Source organism: Podarcis tiliguerta (assembly GCF_965153285.1).
Source record: "Podarcis tiliguerta genome assembly, chromosome: 6".
Taxonomy (NCBI): Eukaryota; Metazoa; Chordata; class Lepidosauria; order Squamata; family Lacertidae; genus Podarcis; species Podarcis tiliguerta.
The window spans coordinates 68,382,690-68,401,375 of NC_139539.1; the positions used below are offsets into that span (position 1 = coordinate 68,382,690).

The 18,686-nt window shown below is 40.4% G+C and overlaps 1 protein-coding gene across 2 annotated transcripts in view; it reads right to left on the minus strand.

Moving 5' to 3' along the window:
* Positions 1-18,686, minus strand: part of COL24A1 (collagen type XXIV alpha 1 chain) — a 167,053-nt gene that overhangs the window by 126,034 nt on the left and 22,333 nt on the right. For both annotated transcript variants that reach the window (XM_083444747.1, XM_083444748.1), the window contains exons 3-7: positions 11,688-12,982; positions 8,238-8,291; positions 4,437-4,490; positions 944-997; positions 50-103 (exon numbers count right to left, since the gene is read on the minus strand). In XM_083444747.1, the coding sequence (XP_083300873.1) occupies positions 50-103; positions 944-997; positions 4,437-4,490; positions 8,238-8,291; positions 11,688-12,982 (1,511 nt within the window). The remainder of the gene's footprint in view (positions 1-49; positions 104-943; positions 998-4,436; positions 4,491-8,237; positions 8,292-11,687; positions 12,983-18,686) is intronic.

Sequence of the window (18,686 nt, forward strand, 5' to 3'; positions counted from 1 at the left end):
TAACAACAACAACAACAACAACAACATTAACAATAACAAAACACCTTACCTTTTCACCTTTGATGCCTACAAGGCCTGGCAAGCCTATTAGTCCTGTATCGCCCTGTAATTTCAGAATTCAAACAATTATTGTAACCTGTCACAATGTTGGGGAGGGATGAAATCATAGGCTGGAAGACATGATAAAGGCCATTATGTTCCCCTCCCTAAAGATAGAGCCATTCAGTCACCACAGGAGTCTCCCGCCTCCCCAGCCTGTTCAACACAAGCAAACCCAGACAACACCATTCAGTATGAACAGAACCTGAGTAAATCATCAGCAATATCTCCAAAAGACAATACAGGAGCCATATTTCCATGGCACAGCACATGCCTTGCATGCAGAAGGTTCAGGGTTCAATCCTTGGCATTCCCAGTGAGGAAAAAAATCTTTTCTATTGCTACCTGGATACTTTTTCAAGCAAGAGACTACCAATTGAACCTGGAGCTTTTCTGCACGTGAAGAATGCATTCTATGACTTAGCTAGGTTGCCCACCATCCCACCTAATTTTCACAGAACTCTGATTTACACGAGCACCGCTAAACATATTGAAACGAGATTTGAGTTGATCTAGCACCATTTTTCTGAACAATATAGCTAGGGTTATTAGGCTTTCCAGATACAGATTCAGATGGAGCTTCAAGGCAAGAAAGGGTATTTCCACACTTGCTTTTGATGTCTGCTTTAACACAACTCTGACTTTGGCACAGTTCTGATTTGTATCAAACAATAAAATATAAATGTTTTCTTCCAATCTGCAAATCCCCCAGTATAAACAAGCTACCTGTAGTTTATTACTGAAAACATTCAGGAGAGACTTAAATTTTATGTCATGAGTACAAGAATATCAGCAAGATTTCAAACATTTGTAGAGATGGCTCTCAAAAAATTAAACTAGTTACCTTTTCCCCACGTTTTGCTTGTCCTGGGGAGAATCCTGGGTCACCTTTGGGACCCTGTGGTTAAGAAATTAAATAAAGAGTTGAAAACAACAACAACATATGATAGCTACCATTACTTAGGAGATACGGATAATTATAATGTCTAAAACGTGCCCAGGATTTTAACTGATTTTATATCTACTTTTTTGTATGTTTACTGTTGCTATGATAGTTTCTGATTTTTTTTATCTGTTTTATATTTGTTTCATGATTCTCTTTTGTAAAATACCTTGAAAATCTAGATTAATAAAATTACGATATTTTTTTTAATGGTATAATGGAAATCAACTAATTAAGTAGGCCATTGTGTCCCAAAATTAATGCCACACATCAATCGTTTTACACATGCATTTACCTTGTCAGAACCTCTGGAGGTTTTTTAAAAAAATGGATGACTTGGGTTTCACATCTACAAGAATGCAGCAAAGTGTTTATTTCTGGCATCTGCAAACTAGTTTAAACCTAACCAATACAGTACCAGAAATTATCTGAAACACGCATTTCGTCATAGTTGTTGAACAGGCAACATGGTAAATCAACATGCAAAATGGTTCTGTGGCTGCAATCCCAAACACAGTTGCAAGGAAATAGGCCCCATTGAACACAATAAGCAAATCTGAATAAGACTGCACCATTAAGTCTCTACATATTATTACAATTGGAAGAACAGGGGTGATTAAAAAGTGTTCAGCACCCTGAATCAGTATGTCAAGACCTACAAATTATTAGTAGTAATTTGAGCAGCAACTGGCACTGAGGCAACCCTAGCTCTCCATGGAGCTACAACTTTCTCAATGTGAGTTTTGGTGATACAGTCACCAGTTACCAGGCAGAAGCAACATCTGATAAACAACAGGCACAATGCCTGCACTACATTCAATGGTGTTTGGTCCGAATTCTAATTCTCATTGGGGATTATTATTATTATTTTTTAAGATGCCACTACTCATATATTGATAAAAGTGCTGTGGGTGCCAGCCCAAAATGGCTGCCATGGGCAACCAAACTAGAGGTGCTGACAGTGACTACTGTCACAAAAAAGCACTGCCTATTCTGGATGTCTCTGGTGTTTATTTCCCATTCCTACTCTCATTCACTAACTAACTCAATCACCATTCTTCACTTTTTCTTCTTCTGTTATTTCCTGGGTTTGGGTCATAGAAGGAGAAGTATATGTAGCTTTGTTTTGCATTCTAATAATATACAGTATATATGCCATGACATGTTCCGTTTTGTATACGTCCAAATCCTGAAAAAAGGCAGCTGATGGATTTTGTCAGTACTCAAGAGGGGAAAAACCCCTGAAGGATATAGTAATAATGTCAATCAAAAAACAGTAAAGGATGAGAAGGAACAACACAACTTGCTTCCTGCTCCCTCCTATAGCAGGCAAAGTGCCAACATCCAGGTTTCAACCTCGCATTAACCAGTTTATTTATTTTAGGCAACAGACCAGAAATAAAACCAAAAATAAAACTATACAATGCACTGTAATCTTACACGAATGATAGCAAATGACCTAAGTAACCCCTGAAAGTTTTAACCTCAATCAGCTGTCAATAAACAGGGGGCAGCAATGAAATGGAAGATAGTGGGACCTGGCTCTTTGTACTTTTAGTTTGCCCTAGAATGGTTTGTTCAGATGAGAGGAACTATGTGTGTCTGCCTGAGCAACAGCTAGTCTCTGAACTCCATTCACGATTCGCTGTACCTCTTCTTTGAACTAAATAGCTTGCAAACTGACAGCTTGCTCCAGTCAAAGGGAAGTGGCATTAAACAGATGTCTCTAAAACAATAGCTATCACCTCTCATTGCCTTCACACAGAAGGGGGGGGGGGCGTGATGCTTGTACAAATGAAATGAAAATATTGAGCTTTCACAAATGTTGGATTTTTTGCAGTAGTAGAAGAAAAAACAGGGGTGGTGGGTTTTTTTAGCACATTAATAGTAGCTGAATAATGTTGATGTTGTGTGGCACCATGCCAATAAACTCCCAAAAATCAACAACCAGCAACTATACCATTATAAATTATTATATTTTGTATTATTGGTAAGTGCAGAAAGGCCCAGTGTGTAGGTTCTTCTTCCAATACTTTGCTAATGTATCATCCATGTAATCTACCACCCAGCTGCTATTTTGCCATTTTTTATTTATTAGATTTGTATACTGACCCTTATCGAAAGATTTGCCATGCATATAAAATATATAGCCACTGAATATTAATGTGTTAAATAATTGATGTGTGGCTGATTAATAAATAACCGCTCTTGGACTAAGAAATCAGCAGGAACTGGGATTACAAAAGACACGAAAACCCCATGGAGCAAGTACAAAACAATTCTTGCTTTCTGAACTAATTAATTACAAAAAAACCCAAACAAACACCCAGTAATGTTAGAACCAGTAATGTTAGAAACACTGGTTTTGGTGAAGCCAACATGTCACCTCAAAATATGAGCGACCTGGTCACTGAAAAGAATGTCATAGGATATGTCCAACAAGCAGCTTGCAACGGCTTCCGATTGGTCTGTCTATATTTTAACTCACCGTAAAACCCACACAGACAGAACTAGTGAACTTTACATATTCCACTTACCTGCTCTTAAAACACCAGATGCTAATAAGAGGACGCCCCAACAATCATGGGCTACTTTGTTTTACAATGTCAAACTGTGAGAGCCTTATTTGATATATTTTCTTGGCCCGGGGCAATTTTTAGCACCTGTCACTACAGGTCAGATTCCTGCCATGAGGAATCACACTAAAACAAATCATGGTTGGGGCTGCGTTTCCCCCCACCCCACCCCCTCCAACGTTATCTATCAAACTGTTATAACTAAATATGAGCTGAAGGCATTCCACAACGGCACAAATCTGTCCAAAACTATTTACATAGCTTGCGCTCCTCTGGTTTGAGTTCGGAGTCACTAGGCCTTAATCTATCAAAGCTTAACATTGTTTTTCCAGTTTAACCACCACTGAATCTTTGGTGACGTTTTCCATCTGAAACGGTTCTCACTTACAAAAATTAATGATGACTTAAAGGAGCAAAATCCATATCAATATTTAATTCTTTGGGCATTTTTTTGAATTCTACAGTACTGTCTGTTTGCGCTCAGTCTTGCACTTGTTCAGGGAAGTTTTTAATATTTAATGCTGTATGGGTTTTAACACTTGATTGGGAGCCGCCCAGAGTGGCTGGGGTAACTCAGCCAGATGGGCGGGCTATAAATACTAAATTATTATTATTATTATTACTACTACTACTACTACTACTACACTTCTGTTTACTAGCTATATTTGCTGAGAAGCATTTATAGTCAGGACTTCATTTATAAACCAAATACATGACTCTCATTAATTTCAGTACAAGCAGGTTTTAACCATTCCAAACATGGACATATCGGAAGAGCATTGGATTCACACAGTAGTTATGTTCATGTGTTAGCATACCTTGGGACCAGGCAGCCCCGGTAGCCCTGGGTTCCCGTGTGGACCTGGAATACCCTACAGAAAGCGAGAGGAAAGGTTACACAAAATAGTAAGAGTAAAGGAGTGCTTTGTGTAAAAAATAACAAGATCATTAGTTCAATAGTCAATAGTGTATGGGGGTTTCTCCCAAAAAAGCCCCAAACAAGTTAATAACCCACTAACTGCCTTATTCCCTATATTATTTAGTTGTTATTACTGTGATTGTTATGGTTAAGATTATCCTCCCTTTCTCCATTGAACAGACCCAATAAAACAGTTCTCAATAAAAAAAAAAAAATCATTTAAACTCTCTACTTTACCTTTCTACCTCAAATACCCAGGCCAGCCAATGAAACATACTCAAATAAAAATGCAGTAATAATAAAAATTTTAAAAAGAAAAATCCTAATAAAATACATCAGGTGATCTGCAGCAAAAGAATAGTTATCGAAAGCTTCTCCCTTCTCCCCTCTCAGACTGAATGCCAACTCAAAACTAGTTAAGCGTTTAAAGAACATAGGACATCTAGCAAATGTTTCTGGAGGGGGAAGCCTGAGAGATACCACTGAGAAATAGTTGTTTCTATACACCATTCACAGAGCCTCTTACAGCACGAGCAACTGGTTCAGGGCCTCGGTTGATAAGCATAGTAAAATGGACATGCTGAATATTTGCAATATTTCATGTATTAAATAGATAAAGAGAATAAATATATATATAGCAGCATATCCACAGAGGTCTTCTCTGGAGTATGATTCAACAATATATGATTTCTTTACCGCTGCCTGATTGAGTTGGATTTTTATACAATGAATTTTGTTTGTTTGTTTTAAATTGTTAGTTTCCACTGGTTAGCTATTCTTTGTTTAACTGATGAATAGAGCTGTACAATAAATAAAAGAAAAACAGGCAAAGCAGGGTTATTCCATTCACACAATTGGCCCTCCTTGACTAACAAAGTAGGGCCTAAGTGAGGCCGCCATGTTTATGGCACCCTCAACTGTCAAGTCAGTAGAGAGACCAACCTCTTGCTCAGCCCTTGTTTCAGTCTCTCAGCTATTTCTACATATTCTCTTCCAATACGCAAATGGCTGGTTTATGTGGCCCTGTATCATCACCCTGCTCAGCAAGATCCTAGTGATTTATTTAACTTTCAACTTGGCCCCCACCACGTTAAGTAATAGATCATGAAGAAGAAGCAGTAGCGGGTGGTAGGGTAGGATTGCTAAGTCGCCCCTGGAAGCTGGATAGAAAAGGGGGCAACAGTGAAGTGCAAGAGTGCCTGAGGAGCCAACCTGGCATTCCTACTGGCACGGTGGCACTGAGACACCCCCTTCTCTGCCCAAGTAGTACCAACTCAGTCAGAGAGAGGTCAGATGAATGGCACAGCCCCACCACACTACCCGGGACTGAGTAATAGTAATGTAATATATTATCATTATCATTATCGTTATCATACCGCTTTATATTTTTAAAGGGGGGGGGATCTCAAAGGGGCTCACAATCTACATTAAAACATCAAATGGAAGAAGCCGAAATAAAACATCAATAAAGAAAGTCAAACACAAAGCAACACAAGTTAACGAAAAATATCTTTTAACATTTCAGAGAAAACCTTGCTAAAGGAAGTCAAATGTAAGATGTGCACTTAAAACAGAATTAGCAAGAGAATGATAAATTATCAGAGGTTCAACGTGTTGTATATTTCCCCCCCAGTAAAAATAAAAAATAAATATAGAGAGAGGGGTCAGCATGAAGTGTTCTGCTCCTACCCAAATAGAAGTGTGTGGATGAAAAGTAGAACCCCATAGTTCTATTGGTAATGTATATAAATATAAGTATATGTTTGAACAGAGATGCTATTCAAACATATTCAATTCAATTTCTGGATATGTTTCACTTATGCTAGTTCAAGTAACTTTCCACACACTCGTGCAAGTCTTGATTTATGAAAATGAGATGAAATAATCAAGTCCCAGTGATTTCAGCAACACCAAATTCCAGATGATTATGCTAATCCAGAAAGATTAATTAATCCATGTGCAGAAACATGCTCCTCTGTATAGAGACCACCTGTTAGGAATGGGTCCAAATGCAATGAGAGTGCTGTGGAGTTCTGCGCCATGTGCGTTTCTGCACCACTTTTGCTCAGCCCAAATAATCAGTCAGTGCAGCCAACTCTGATACTGCTGATTGTTGTTGGAATCTTTTTTCTCTTCCCTCTCCTTACAGCAGTTAATAAGGGCTGCCAAAATTGACGCCTTCGGTCATTTGGCAAGGAGATCTTCACATGCAGCTTGCCAATACACGTGGGAATCTCTGCATCAGTGCCATTGTTTACTTAATGAGTTAGTTTTTGCTAATTATAACATGCTGAAAGGTACTTCTTAAATATGTCAACTCATTTGCAACTAACGGTCTTGCCACTGGAACGTCGAAATGTCGGTCACACCATTTGTGACATATTCAGGTAAATTTTAGGGATTTTTAAAGGAAATTTCAGGGATAACCCAGGGATGTACAAGAGAAAAAGCACTGGTGGGAAAAGTTCATAAAGTGCTATAACTTGCAGTTTCAGAAGTGGGAAGTGTTATTCTAAAATAAAGTAACCTTGGAGTTTGTAACATGCTCAGAATTGCATTGTTAAAAACAGCCACTCTTGAATAGGCAAAAAACAAGATCAAGTAAACAGCTGTCAAATGCTTCAGAATTTTTTGACTTGTCTTGTTTTGTGTGAAATCATCAAAGCATCCTTTAACTTCATTTTCATGTGAGAAATTCCATAAACCGGTGAGGTTTTATTTTACGTTAGAAATGGACAGAAATACGTAACTTTAATGAAAGGCATCTCCACATTGATTGGACAACTAAAGTGGCTGCATATTGACCCAACTGGGCAAAGGATACAAATCAAAGATTAATGTTTAATGGATAAGCAGGATACTTATTTAATGGATCTCCTTTCCCCACATTTTAGGTCCTCATTCCCTCCTTCTCCACTTAAGAGCATAGGTTTATAAGAGGGTGCTTCCAAACCAGTATCCTTTTCTCACAGTAGCAAACCAGATGCCCATGGAAAGTGTATTTCATTAAGAGCCTACTTACCCTAATAATTTGACCACTGCCCCAAGCGTTGCCCAAATATTCAAAGCTCTCAGAGACAAAATCTACCAAATATTGCATTAAGTCAGGTAAGCCACATTATGTGCTTTAATGGAACTTTGCTTAATTTCTATAATTGCAAAACGAGCTGTGTTGAAACAGAATTTAGGCTTTTCTTCTGAAAGGGTGCAATCCTGGGTATTTCAAGGGGTATTTAGAAGGGGTAGAATTTTCTTGCAGTCGTTCAAAGTATGACTGCATTATCCTGCTAAGAAGGTACACTATATATTCCTAAGGCAGCTTTTCCTCTCTCCAGCTGTGGATAATTCCTCCTTCATTGTTTTTTACTCTCTAGCTCTGGAATGCAGTGATCTAGGAAGCCCACTCCCCTTCATTCCAACAACCAAATGAACATGACCTTTAGGTTGCAGAGTCACAGACGATGAGAAGACTGAAAAACATAAGGATTAGTGTAGCAGCAAACCAACGTTCAGTGGAAGTGCAAAGCAAAAAGTACTGCTTTGTCTATTTTTTATTTCAACACATGCCATATCATGATAATTAACAACAAAGCTATCTGCACTTAATTTGTTATGAGCGTACGAGAAGGGTCAGAGTTATAGCGTCCCATTTGATCATTAACGATCATGTTTTAGGAACAACAGATCAGCCTTCACTTACCCTCGGACCTCTTTTCCCTGCTGGACCAGGTAATCCTGGAGAACCTTGGGGTCCCTAGAGGTAAACAAACAAACAAACAAACAAACAAACAAACAAACAGGTTAAAGCTAACATCAAACAAATGAATGCACTCTGGCGACAAGTGTAACTCAACACATCCTATTTCGACAACATTTAGACACATTGAATTGCATGAGATTATTTTTACTGTGTGTTCTTTGAAAGAGGAAACGGCATTGCAGGAAATAACCACTGCAGTGATTCTCACTATCCCTAACTATTGGCCATGCTGGCTGGGACTGATGGGAATTGTAGCCCAAAACATCTGGAGGCCACCATATGGAGATTAAGATTGTGAAATGTTTAATCATAGAATCACAGAACTGAGTTGGAAGGGATCCTGAGTGTCATATAGTCCAACCCCTGCAATGCAGGAAACTCAACTAGATTATACATGGCAGGTGGCTATTCAGCCTCTGCTTAAAAGGTCCATTTGCAGCTTTTACATCTGTGAACATCTATCCCCCCCCCCTTTTAAAGATGACACAGGGATAAGAAAAACCAAATTTCTGAATTGTGAAAGTTAGTACAGAACCACAGAATGAAGATGACATTCCACTCTCATCCCGACCCAAATCCCACTCTTGCAAAACAAGGACCTATGACTGGAAGCTGCCCAAGAACAACTGTGCATATACATCTGCATTATCAGTCTTTGTGTTCCTTCTTTAAGAGGGATATTGCCATTTTCTGCCTAGGACTCTTGGTCACTTCTTACTCTTGTGGAGATCTATCCCTGAGCAGCAGCAGCAGCTCTCTGCAAGATGAAGCAGAGATTAAGGGCCCCAACTGGGAATGGGGAGCAAGTGGCAACTCAACAGTACAGCGGTGCCTGCATAAGGTCCCATGTTCAAATCCCTGACATCTTCAACAAAAAGGATTAGGTAGCTGGAACTACCCAAGTGAGGGCACTCCATAGGGGAGATGCTACCACCGAGAAGATGCGTTTCTGTGCTGTCACCAAGTGACAATCAAATGACCAGAGGGTCTTCTCAGAAGGTCTTATGAATTGCCAGGGAGGGGTGTCTGCAAGGTCCCTGGTGGTTCAGGGTTTCAGCAGCAAAACAAGCCCATCAGTAGTGGGTTAGATGGACCAAATGGTTTGACTTGCTCTAGGGCAGCTTCCTCCTAGTTGAAACACCTGCTTGATCCTGCAGGAATCTACCCTGCAAGCAGCAGAGAGGGGGCTTCCACTCTCCAGCTCCATCCCTTCCATTCTAGCACATGTGTGACTTGGTTTAGAGCAGAGGACAAGAGCCTATAACAATATCAGGCAAACTGCTTCCTTCTCCCACTCCGCCCACCACTCAGTTGCTGCTCCTGGCATGGCTACGTGTCTGCACAACTAGCTTCAGGTACTAGGGCAGCCTTGGTGGTCTCTGCTAGAATGCATACACCAGTAACAGGTCTCTTACAAAGCCAGCTTGAATCTTCCTCAGTGGGATGCCCAGGAAACAGATTTTAGGCAAAGACTAGTGTTGCAAACGTTTGGTAAAGATGTTTGGTAAAGATGTTGACAGAGTAGGAGGAAGGTGAACTGAATTAGCTATGCTACTTTAACTCAATAGAAAGGGAGCTGAAATTCGTTTTTGGCCATCAGCAATCACGTACTATTGCTATGTACACTATAAATCTCAGTGAAACATCTGGTTTCTCCATTAGTTTGTTTGCTTTTAATTTTTCGAACATCTCTGATCATGCTTCCTGCACGTGGCTGCAAGAAGTAACACTGCTATGCAGAATTCCACCGTCTGGATTTCTAGCAAATACACATCACATACAAAACAAAAGCTATAGTTGCAAGCTTAAAACGTTTGTTTTCAGTGTTCCTGAATAAACTAAAGCCCTAGAGCTGAAACAAACATTCTTCACATCTCTCTCTCTCTCTCATATTTAGAGATACATTGCTACACTTTAAAATGATTCTGTTGAGAAATTCAAATAACACAGAAACATAGTTACATGTAAAATATATCCCAAAAGCATTCTGAAAATGATTATTTAAATAGCTGCCTTTTAACGTTGACTTTTAAATAGTCACTTTTCTGGTTGCCTGTGGATCAAATTAGAGATTTCATCCTGTGGTTGTAAAGTGATATGATGCTAAAAAGACTTAACTGAAAAGCAGCTTCTGTCCCTTAAATTTATTCAGTCTGCATGCATAAAAACACAGGGAAACCATTGGGGATATCCACTTTCTGTACTTTTCCCAGTACATAAACGCACACATCATCTTGTACTGCACATTATAAGGTGTGCTCTTCTGACACAAGCATTAATAGGAAACTGGTACACAGGAAGGAGCACTCAGTGACTTAGGAGTGACAGAGTTGTATCTTCATAAAACAGAGATGGACTACATTGTTGGCAACAACAAAAAGTGCATTGTGTAACACTTAAAGCCTAACAAATGTATTTTGGCATAAGCTTTCACAAACTAGAGTCCAGTTTGTCAAAGGTTGATACACTGTTAGCAGTCTAGAAACCACATGAATCAGCAAAAAGGAGTGAAAACAGAAGGACTCATTTATTGGCAATTGTAGAATGGGAAGCAATTTATTGTAGGCCAATAGGCCATGGAACTAAATATATTTAGCAACTTTCCTGATATCAAACAATGCAGACTTCTGACAAGTGGCTCAAAAGCCGCACAAAGTACCTGAACACAAAACTAGAGAATCAGAAACCTAGAATATGTGTGGGGTATCTTGGCCCCCACCAGACTACAACTCCCAGCCCCAGCCAGCATTGCCAATGGGATAGGGATGCTGAGATCTGTAGTTCAGCAACATGGGGGGGGGGGGGAGACTCCCTATACATGATCTAGAAGACTCCTGAAAGTTACATATCTATCAATGATCCAATAAGGAGGGATCATGTGTACTGAATTGTTCCTATGCCTAAAATAACTTTCATTCCCAACACCAACTACAGGCAAATTAGACAACCATGTCTCTGTGCCCTCTTTCAGCTCTCACCTTGCATCTAACTTTGGGCAAGCACATTCTGCTGCAACATTATCAAGATTAAGTTGGCAGATTCCCAGTGCCAAGTAAGTGTCTTATTTGGCATTGACCGTAAGGCTTCTAGCATTCAAACAGTGGAGTGTCATAAATGAGGAAAGGTTCTAGCCTCTTCCTCTAACCTTCAGTTTAGTTTTCTGCCTCAACATGTTTTTTCTGCATCCACAGCAACAAACCCTACTTTTATCACGGACCACAAGTTCAAGGTTATTTCTTATACCTCCAGCTTAAAGTACCAAACTGAAACCACAGGAAATTCCTGCGTCAATTTGTTGAGTCGCTATGCGTCAATTTGTTGAGTCACTATGGTGTATAACCTGCGAACTCCTGCTGCATTTTATTAAGGAACATAAACAAGACAACTTACCGGCGGTCCGGGGTCTCCTTTAGGCCCTCTCAGATTCTCGAGTTCAAACATCCTTTCCAATTCTTCATAGTCGTAATCGTAACTGTCAATATCAAGCTCATAACTGGTTTCTGCGTTGTAAGTGTCATCAATCGGAAACGTCCCTTCGTCCCTTGAACCAAGCTGGTTATCGAAAGGTGTGGAATCAGAAGCTCTATATGATGTTGTGTTGAAAACTTGCTCCAGCTCCACGGGTTCGTATGGATACTGCTTTGATGCGCCAGTTTTGGTTTTAGTCTGCTTTATGGAAAACAGCAGATCGGGGTAGGTTTTCCTGCTTGTATCACCCGTGGCATTATCTGTAAGGTTTGGAGGCAATTTTGTGAGAGCCTGGAAGCCATCTTTCTTTTTGCTGGCATCTTGCTGAGGAATTTTTGATGCTTTCACAATTCCCTGGTCATCTGGTTCCGGTATAATTTCCAATGCAGTACCATTTCCTAATAAATGAGGTGTCAGGGGAGAGGTTGTCTCTAGGGGTTCTGGTGGCATGTGGACTGATGCACCATTGCTGCTATGAAGGTTTGATTCTCCTTTCCTTGTACTCAATGGCATGGAAACTGGTTGGGTTTCTTCATCCAACTGTTTGCTTGGCAGCATGCCAAGGGATGTGTCTGGAGGAATCGTTTGAGACCGGTATGTGTCAGCTTGACGACACTGTTGTTTCACATATTTACAATAGTTTGCCAAGGCTTGTGCAGAGGGGATAATGTCCAGCTGACAAATTATTCCTTCAAAGTTGACTGAATGGGAGTTCATCCTTCCTAAAGTAAACAAACTCTGCGAATCGAACGGCTGTACTTTAGAAATAGTCTCCCTGCTGAAGTGCTTTCTTCCACACTGAGTATACAGGGACACGGCTTTTTCCGTAACGTCAATAGCAAATGTGTGCCACTGCTCATCATGAACAGTGTAATCAAAATATACAGACTGCTTCCCTCCAGTATGCACCATTATCTTCCTTGGGAGCAACTGGACACCAAACTGCAGTCTATTTTTATTTCTAACACTGAAAAGAAAGGCATTGTTTACTGCGTAAGAACGTAAGCTAACCAAAACGGTGAACTGGGAGCCTATGTGTGATGCTATCACTTGAGAGACAGGCACCTCAATGGCTGCATTTGTGGACAAAACAACTCCTGAGGCGCTTAGGTGAACCCCCTGAGGTAATGAAGTACGTGACAAAGGCTGTGCAGTCCCTGTTGATGGTTGATGAAGAGCTTGCCCACTTAGGCCTAAATGATGAAGAATATCTATGCCTAGGGGAGGAAAGAGAAAGGAAGGGGTGAGACAACTTCATTCTTAATTTTACTCAAATGCTTTATATTAACTCTGCGCTTATCCACACCTTCTTTTCCTTCACACTTTCCGGGCATGGTCCACACTTGAAGCGCCACAAAAACCCCCTCTTTAAAGCTGAATTGGAGCAAACAGAATTGCCATTTGTTCCAAGTGAGTAGCAATGAGAGGCTTTTCCAGCTCAAACACAGGATAGGAGAATGGCAGAAGGTGTGGTATGAATTCATATGAATAATGTATGCCTAACAGTATTTCATAACAATATATCATACATATAATGAAGGCATCTCTCCTGGTTCTGTGGATGCCACAACAATATGTTATTTCCACATGGTAGACCATAACCTTGTCCCTTGTACACGGCTAACAATTCTACTTAATGTTCTTCCCAACTAGTTTCAAACATTAAAATTTCATCTAAGTCAATTTTCAGAATTCTGCTGGTCTTTCAACAACATTTTTCATCTGACTTCATAACTAGAAAGGCCTGCATTTGGAGAATATTAAACTGAAAGGCAAGTTTGGATTCTAAACCCTAGGAAAAAAACAAACAGACGTTAAGAATAGCTTTGCCAGATCAGGCTGGTATGCCCACCTAGTCCAGCATCTTGGGCTCACAGCCGCCAACCAGATGCCCATGGATTCTTGCTGCCAGATGCCCAACAAGCAGGATGTGAGCACAACTGCACTCCCCCCTCCTGTGATTTCCAGCAACAACTATTAAGAAGCAGAGTGTGAAGGCAGAGTATAGCCATTGTGTCTGGTAGCTATTGATAACCTTGTCCTCCAAGAATTTGTCTAATCCTCTTTTAAACCCATCTAAGTTGGTGGTCATAATTGCCCCCAGCAGGAGCCCATTTCTTACTACAACTAAGCACTGTGTGAATAAGTACTTCCTTTTGACCATGGGTAGACAAACTAAGGCCCAGGGGCCGGATCCAGCCCAATCGCCTTCTAAATCTGGCCCGCAGATGGTCCAGGAATCAGCGTGTTTTTACATGAGTACAATGTGTATTTTTATTTAAAATCCATCTCTGGGTTATTTGTGGGGCATAGGAATTTGTTCATTTCCCCCCCCCCTCCAAAATATAGTCCGGCCCCCCACAAGGTCTGAGGGACAGTGGACCGGCCCCCTGCTGAAAAAGTTTGCTGGCCCATGCTTTTGACTGTCCTGAATCTTCCAACCTTGCGCTTCCTTAGATGCCCATGAGTTCTATGGTTATGAGAGGAAAAACCTGCTGAACTCTTTCCTATCTACACTTTTCTTCCCCCAGTTGTTTTTCTACCAGCAGGTCCTTCTGGACACAGAGCCACTTCAGGAGAAAAAATGGCTGGGGAGAAATTATTTTGGGGGAGAAAGCATAGGTTGGGGGACGTGTACAGAGGAGGGCAACCAAGATGATCAAGGGTCTGCAAACCAAGACTTAGGAAGAATGGTTGAAGGATCTTGGGGTGTATAGCCTGGCAAAGAGGAGACTAAGAGGTGTTACGATAGCCGTCTTCAAATATCTGAAGAGCTGTCACATGGAAGGTGGAGCAAACTTGATTGCTTCTGCTTTGGAAGGTAGGACTTGAACCAAAAAGAGATTCTGACTAAACATCAGGAAGAACTTTCTGACAGATAAGAGCTGCTGGGTATGCTACAACGGCAGCAAGAATACTTATCGCGAAGTATTGGAAGACACAAGAATTAACCACTCTGGAAGAATGGCAGATGAAGGTGATGGACTATATGGAATTGGCGGAAATGACCGGCAGAATCCGAGACCAGGGAAAGGAGTCAGTGGAAGAAGATTGGAAGAAATTTAAAGACTATCTACAGAAACATTGTAAAATTAATGAATGTTAGAATGATGCTAGATTGAAGCTAAGTGGGATTTTTTAGTAGCAATGTTAAGGAATATGTAAAAATGGATTGTTAACAGGTGATAACTCAAAGTTATAATATATTAAGATAAAAGATGGGATAAAATTAAAGAGGGAAAGGATTTGCTGAATTAACCAATTGAATTGGAATGCAAGAAAGGGAGGTGTGGGGAGGTCAGGGAAACAAGTAAATGAAAGATAAGACATGGAAAGATGGATTTGTTTTTAATTGTTTCTATCTTGTATTTTCTTTTTCTTTTTACTTTTTCTTTATCTTTTCTAATTTTTTTGTAATACATTGAGAACTTTAATAAATATCTTATAAAAAAAAAAAAGAGCTGCTGGACAGCGGAACATGCCCTTGGGAGGCTGGGGACTCTCCATTGGAGGTTTTTAGGCAGAGGTTGAATGGCCATCTGTCATGCTTTAGTTGAGATTCCTGCATTGCAGGGGGTTGGACTAGATGGCCTGGGGGGGGGGTTTGCTTCCAACACTAATCCAGCTCCCTCACCTCTTGCTCACTGATCTTGTGCTTGACATCTTCTATCTCCAACCTAGTTCATAGGAAAGAAATGGCTACCTGCTTCTGACACATGGATCTGCCATTCTCACAACTAGATTGGACCTGACACATTAAATGTTGCTTGGACTAATGTTAGCAGAGTAGCAACTCTGTGTTTAAGTCCCCAAAATGGCATCACATCCTCGTACACCTGGCGCCTAATCCTAAAAGCTGCTAGGCCATCTCATAGTATCAAAGCAGGAAGGGCATTTACATGATCAATTCCTTTTTGAGTTCTGAGAACAGCAGGATGTTACCTCAGGATTAAAGTGCTGATGAACGGTCAAGTCTCTGTCAGCATGAAAGCAAGTCGAAGCCAAAACTAAGTCAAGAGAGTCCTTGAAACATAAGGATTTCCACAGACTTTACCAAGAAATTAGGCTTCATTTCCCAACTTGCCTTCCCTCTGTTTACCAAAGATATTACTAGCAAATGTTAAGAGCAGACACATCTTGGCTCCGGTTCCAGCAAAAATGTGCACATATGCACACAAATATCGAAGACATTTCTGGAAAGGTTTTTAAAAATTGGCACAGAATGCATACGTTTGACTGTGCTATACATCTTGAAAATTAGTTACACACCTTGCAGTGGTTCTAGTCATGTTAGGGAGTGCACAATGGTGCCAAGTTTACAAATGGCAAGCAGCCGGCATGGCCTGAGGCACAGGAAGTCCTATCATTTGGGGTGGGGGGGTGGGGTGGGGTTACACATCTGCCAACTCTTTTGGATGTCCAGCTGCAAAACAATTCATTTATTTAAGCTATAGTCTAATCTGCAGTAATTGTAGACTTGGTTATGGTACAGTGAGAAATCAATGTTATAGGTTGAAGGCCAAAATCTTCCATGCATGATCATGGCTTAGCTGCAATTTATTTTTGTGTTGTTATTTTTTAAAAATTGTTTTGTTTTGTTTTACAGAGGCCAAATCAAGCATAGACTGGGTTTTTCAGGGGCACAGGAGAAGTTTTGTTCCAAGTCTGATATGGTATTTTCCGCTCTGTGGGGTATGGGTAACCCTAATAAATGCTAAATTTAACATATCAATCTCTCCCTCTTCCAAGTAGCAAATTGCACTAGTAAGGATTCAAGACTAAATGGAATGAGAAACGTGTTGGGATGAGGGGACCAAACTTTGCAAAAATAAGTACAAAAAAGGGACATCGTTGGTTAGTAGCTGGCTGTCCCATGCTGCAACATTTTGTTGCAGGTCCCCCTCATATATTTTTATTTATTATGTATTTCATTTTTGAATCACTTATTATGACTCTCAAAGTGATTTCACAACATGATATTAAACATGTTCCTTTTATCTATTTTTTAAAAACCCAATTACATACATAAAAACCCATTTTAAATCCAATAAAGATATTGACTAGATACTTACTAAGATATTTTCATACTACTCTGCACCACAACTAGTCAGAGGGCAGTTTACAAAAAATAATAATATTAAGGTAAACCAAAAACATAATACATAATAAACAAAAGAATTAAAATTATTACGTAAACAATTACATATGGTTAAATTGAAGTTTTAAACTGAAAGTGTGATTTTTAGAAGAGTCAGGAATACATTTATACAGGGTCCCCCCCCCCCCCCCGGAAAATGTTTCCAGAAAATTTTCATATACAAATTAGGGTAACTTGCACAGGAAAATATTCTGATGGCCTGATCTACCCTGTTTATTTTTACTTGTATTTAGTCAACAAAGCTAAAAACCATCAAACTGACCAGCTAGCCTAGCATTTATTTGCAACTGGCATCTATTCATTGTTACTGATGGACTTCTGAAACAGATTTTTTCTCCACCTCACATCACTGTGAGATCAGCAGTGGAGGCAAACAGAGGTTTCCTGAAGAATTAAGATATAGTCCTCTCTGAAGGTGGAAGGTGTTTCTCTGAAACAAACGTGGGAGCTGAGTGCAGGGTGGGGATCAAAGGTGGGCAAACTACCCCAGAAAGATCATGATGTGCCCCCCACCAGAGGTACTACCCGTCCCCTAACACCCCATACACCCCACTACAGGTATGTTTCTGATTAAGAGCACAATGTTTCGATCCTGCAAATGCAGAAAGCAGATTATTCCTCCATGTGGCCAGCTATGAATGTGCAAGCAAGCTTTGGGATGTGAGGGCAATCACCTCAAAGCAATGACCCAGACTGCTTCAGGCAGGCCTTCGAGCCTGAGGCAAATGTGCAGAAAGCTATAACCATGTCCGCACCGCTCAAAAGCTCTTTCTAAATATAACAGTGTTCAAAGACACTTAACAGAATGCATTCTTTTGGAGCACATGTAATCCACTTGCTTTCTCCTCATTCCAGCGGCCATTCCCCCCCCCCTCCGTCCCCCATTAATGATCAGTTATTCCTTCCCGCACACAGATGTCGGCATCTGATTTCATTTACTCCCTAAATTAAAAAAAGAAGAAAGAAATCAAAGGATAGGCAATCTCCTTGCAACATATATTTATGATTTGTCATCTTGAAAATGGCTTGTTTCAAGTCCAGGAGAGACTTTCTTCTATGCTTGCCTGCAGACTCCCATTAATCATTCCCCTAAATCATAAGGGGATAAGGGTAAGAGGGCTGCATCTTATCCCTCAAACACCCCGTGCATTGTCAAGGAAGCACAGTCAGGGAAGCCATCAAACTCTTTTTCTCCCTATATGTGCCACATGTCTCCAGTTTTCCCTGTATTTTGAAAGTTTTCTATTCTAAATAACCTAAGAGATCCAGATGCCAAGTGACAGAACAGGTTTTCAGCCCATCACATCTAAAGGGCTTGAGGTAAGCAATAATGCTTTGAACAACACAGGTGCGTGTGATAAATTCAAGAGCGGCAGAACACGAAGGAAGGAATACAAAGAACTATGAAGCTACTTCGCTGTTTCTTCAGGTTTCTTAAATGGCATCCCTACCATCACCACAATACAAGTCACTTTTGAAACACAAAGAAGTCGTCTGCTCTGTTTTAGAAAAACAACAAACTGCATCATCCCAAATCCTTGGTGTTGCTAAACCAGCCTTCCGCATCTTGGCCAAATACTAACTACAGCCATTGCCAGCAGATATGATGGGTAAAATCTTCAGAAGAACGTAACATAAGAGTCAGTGAGTTGAAATACCTGTTAGGTCATGAAGCCCACCAGGTGAGCCTGAACCACTCAGATTCCCAAGAACAGCAAGTTTCACAAACTTTTTGTAAGTCTTGTGAAGAAGCAGGAGATGGG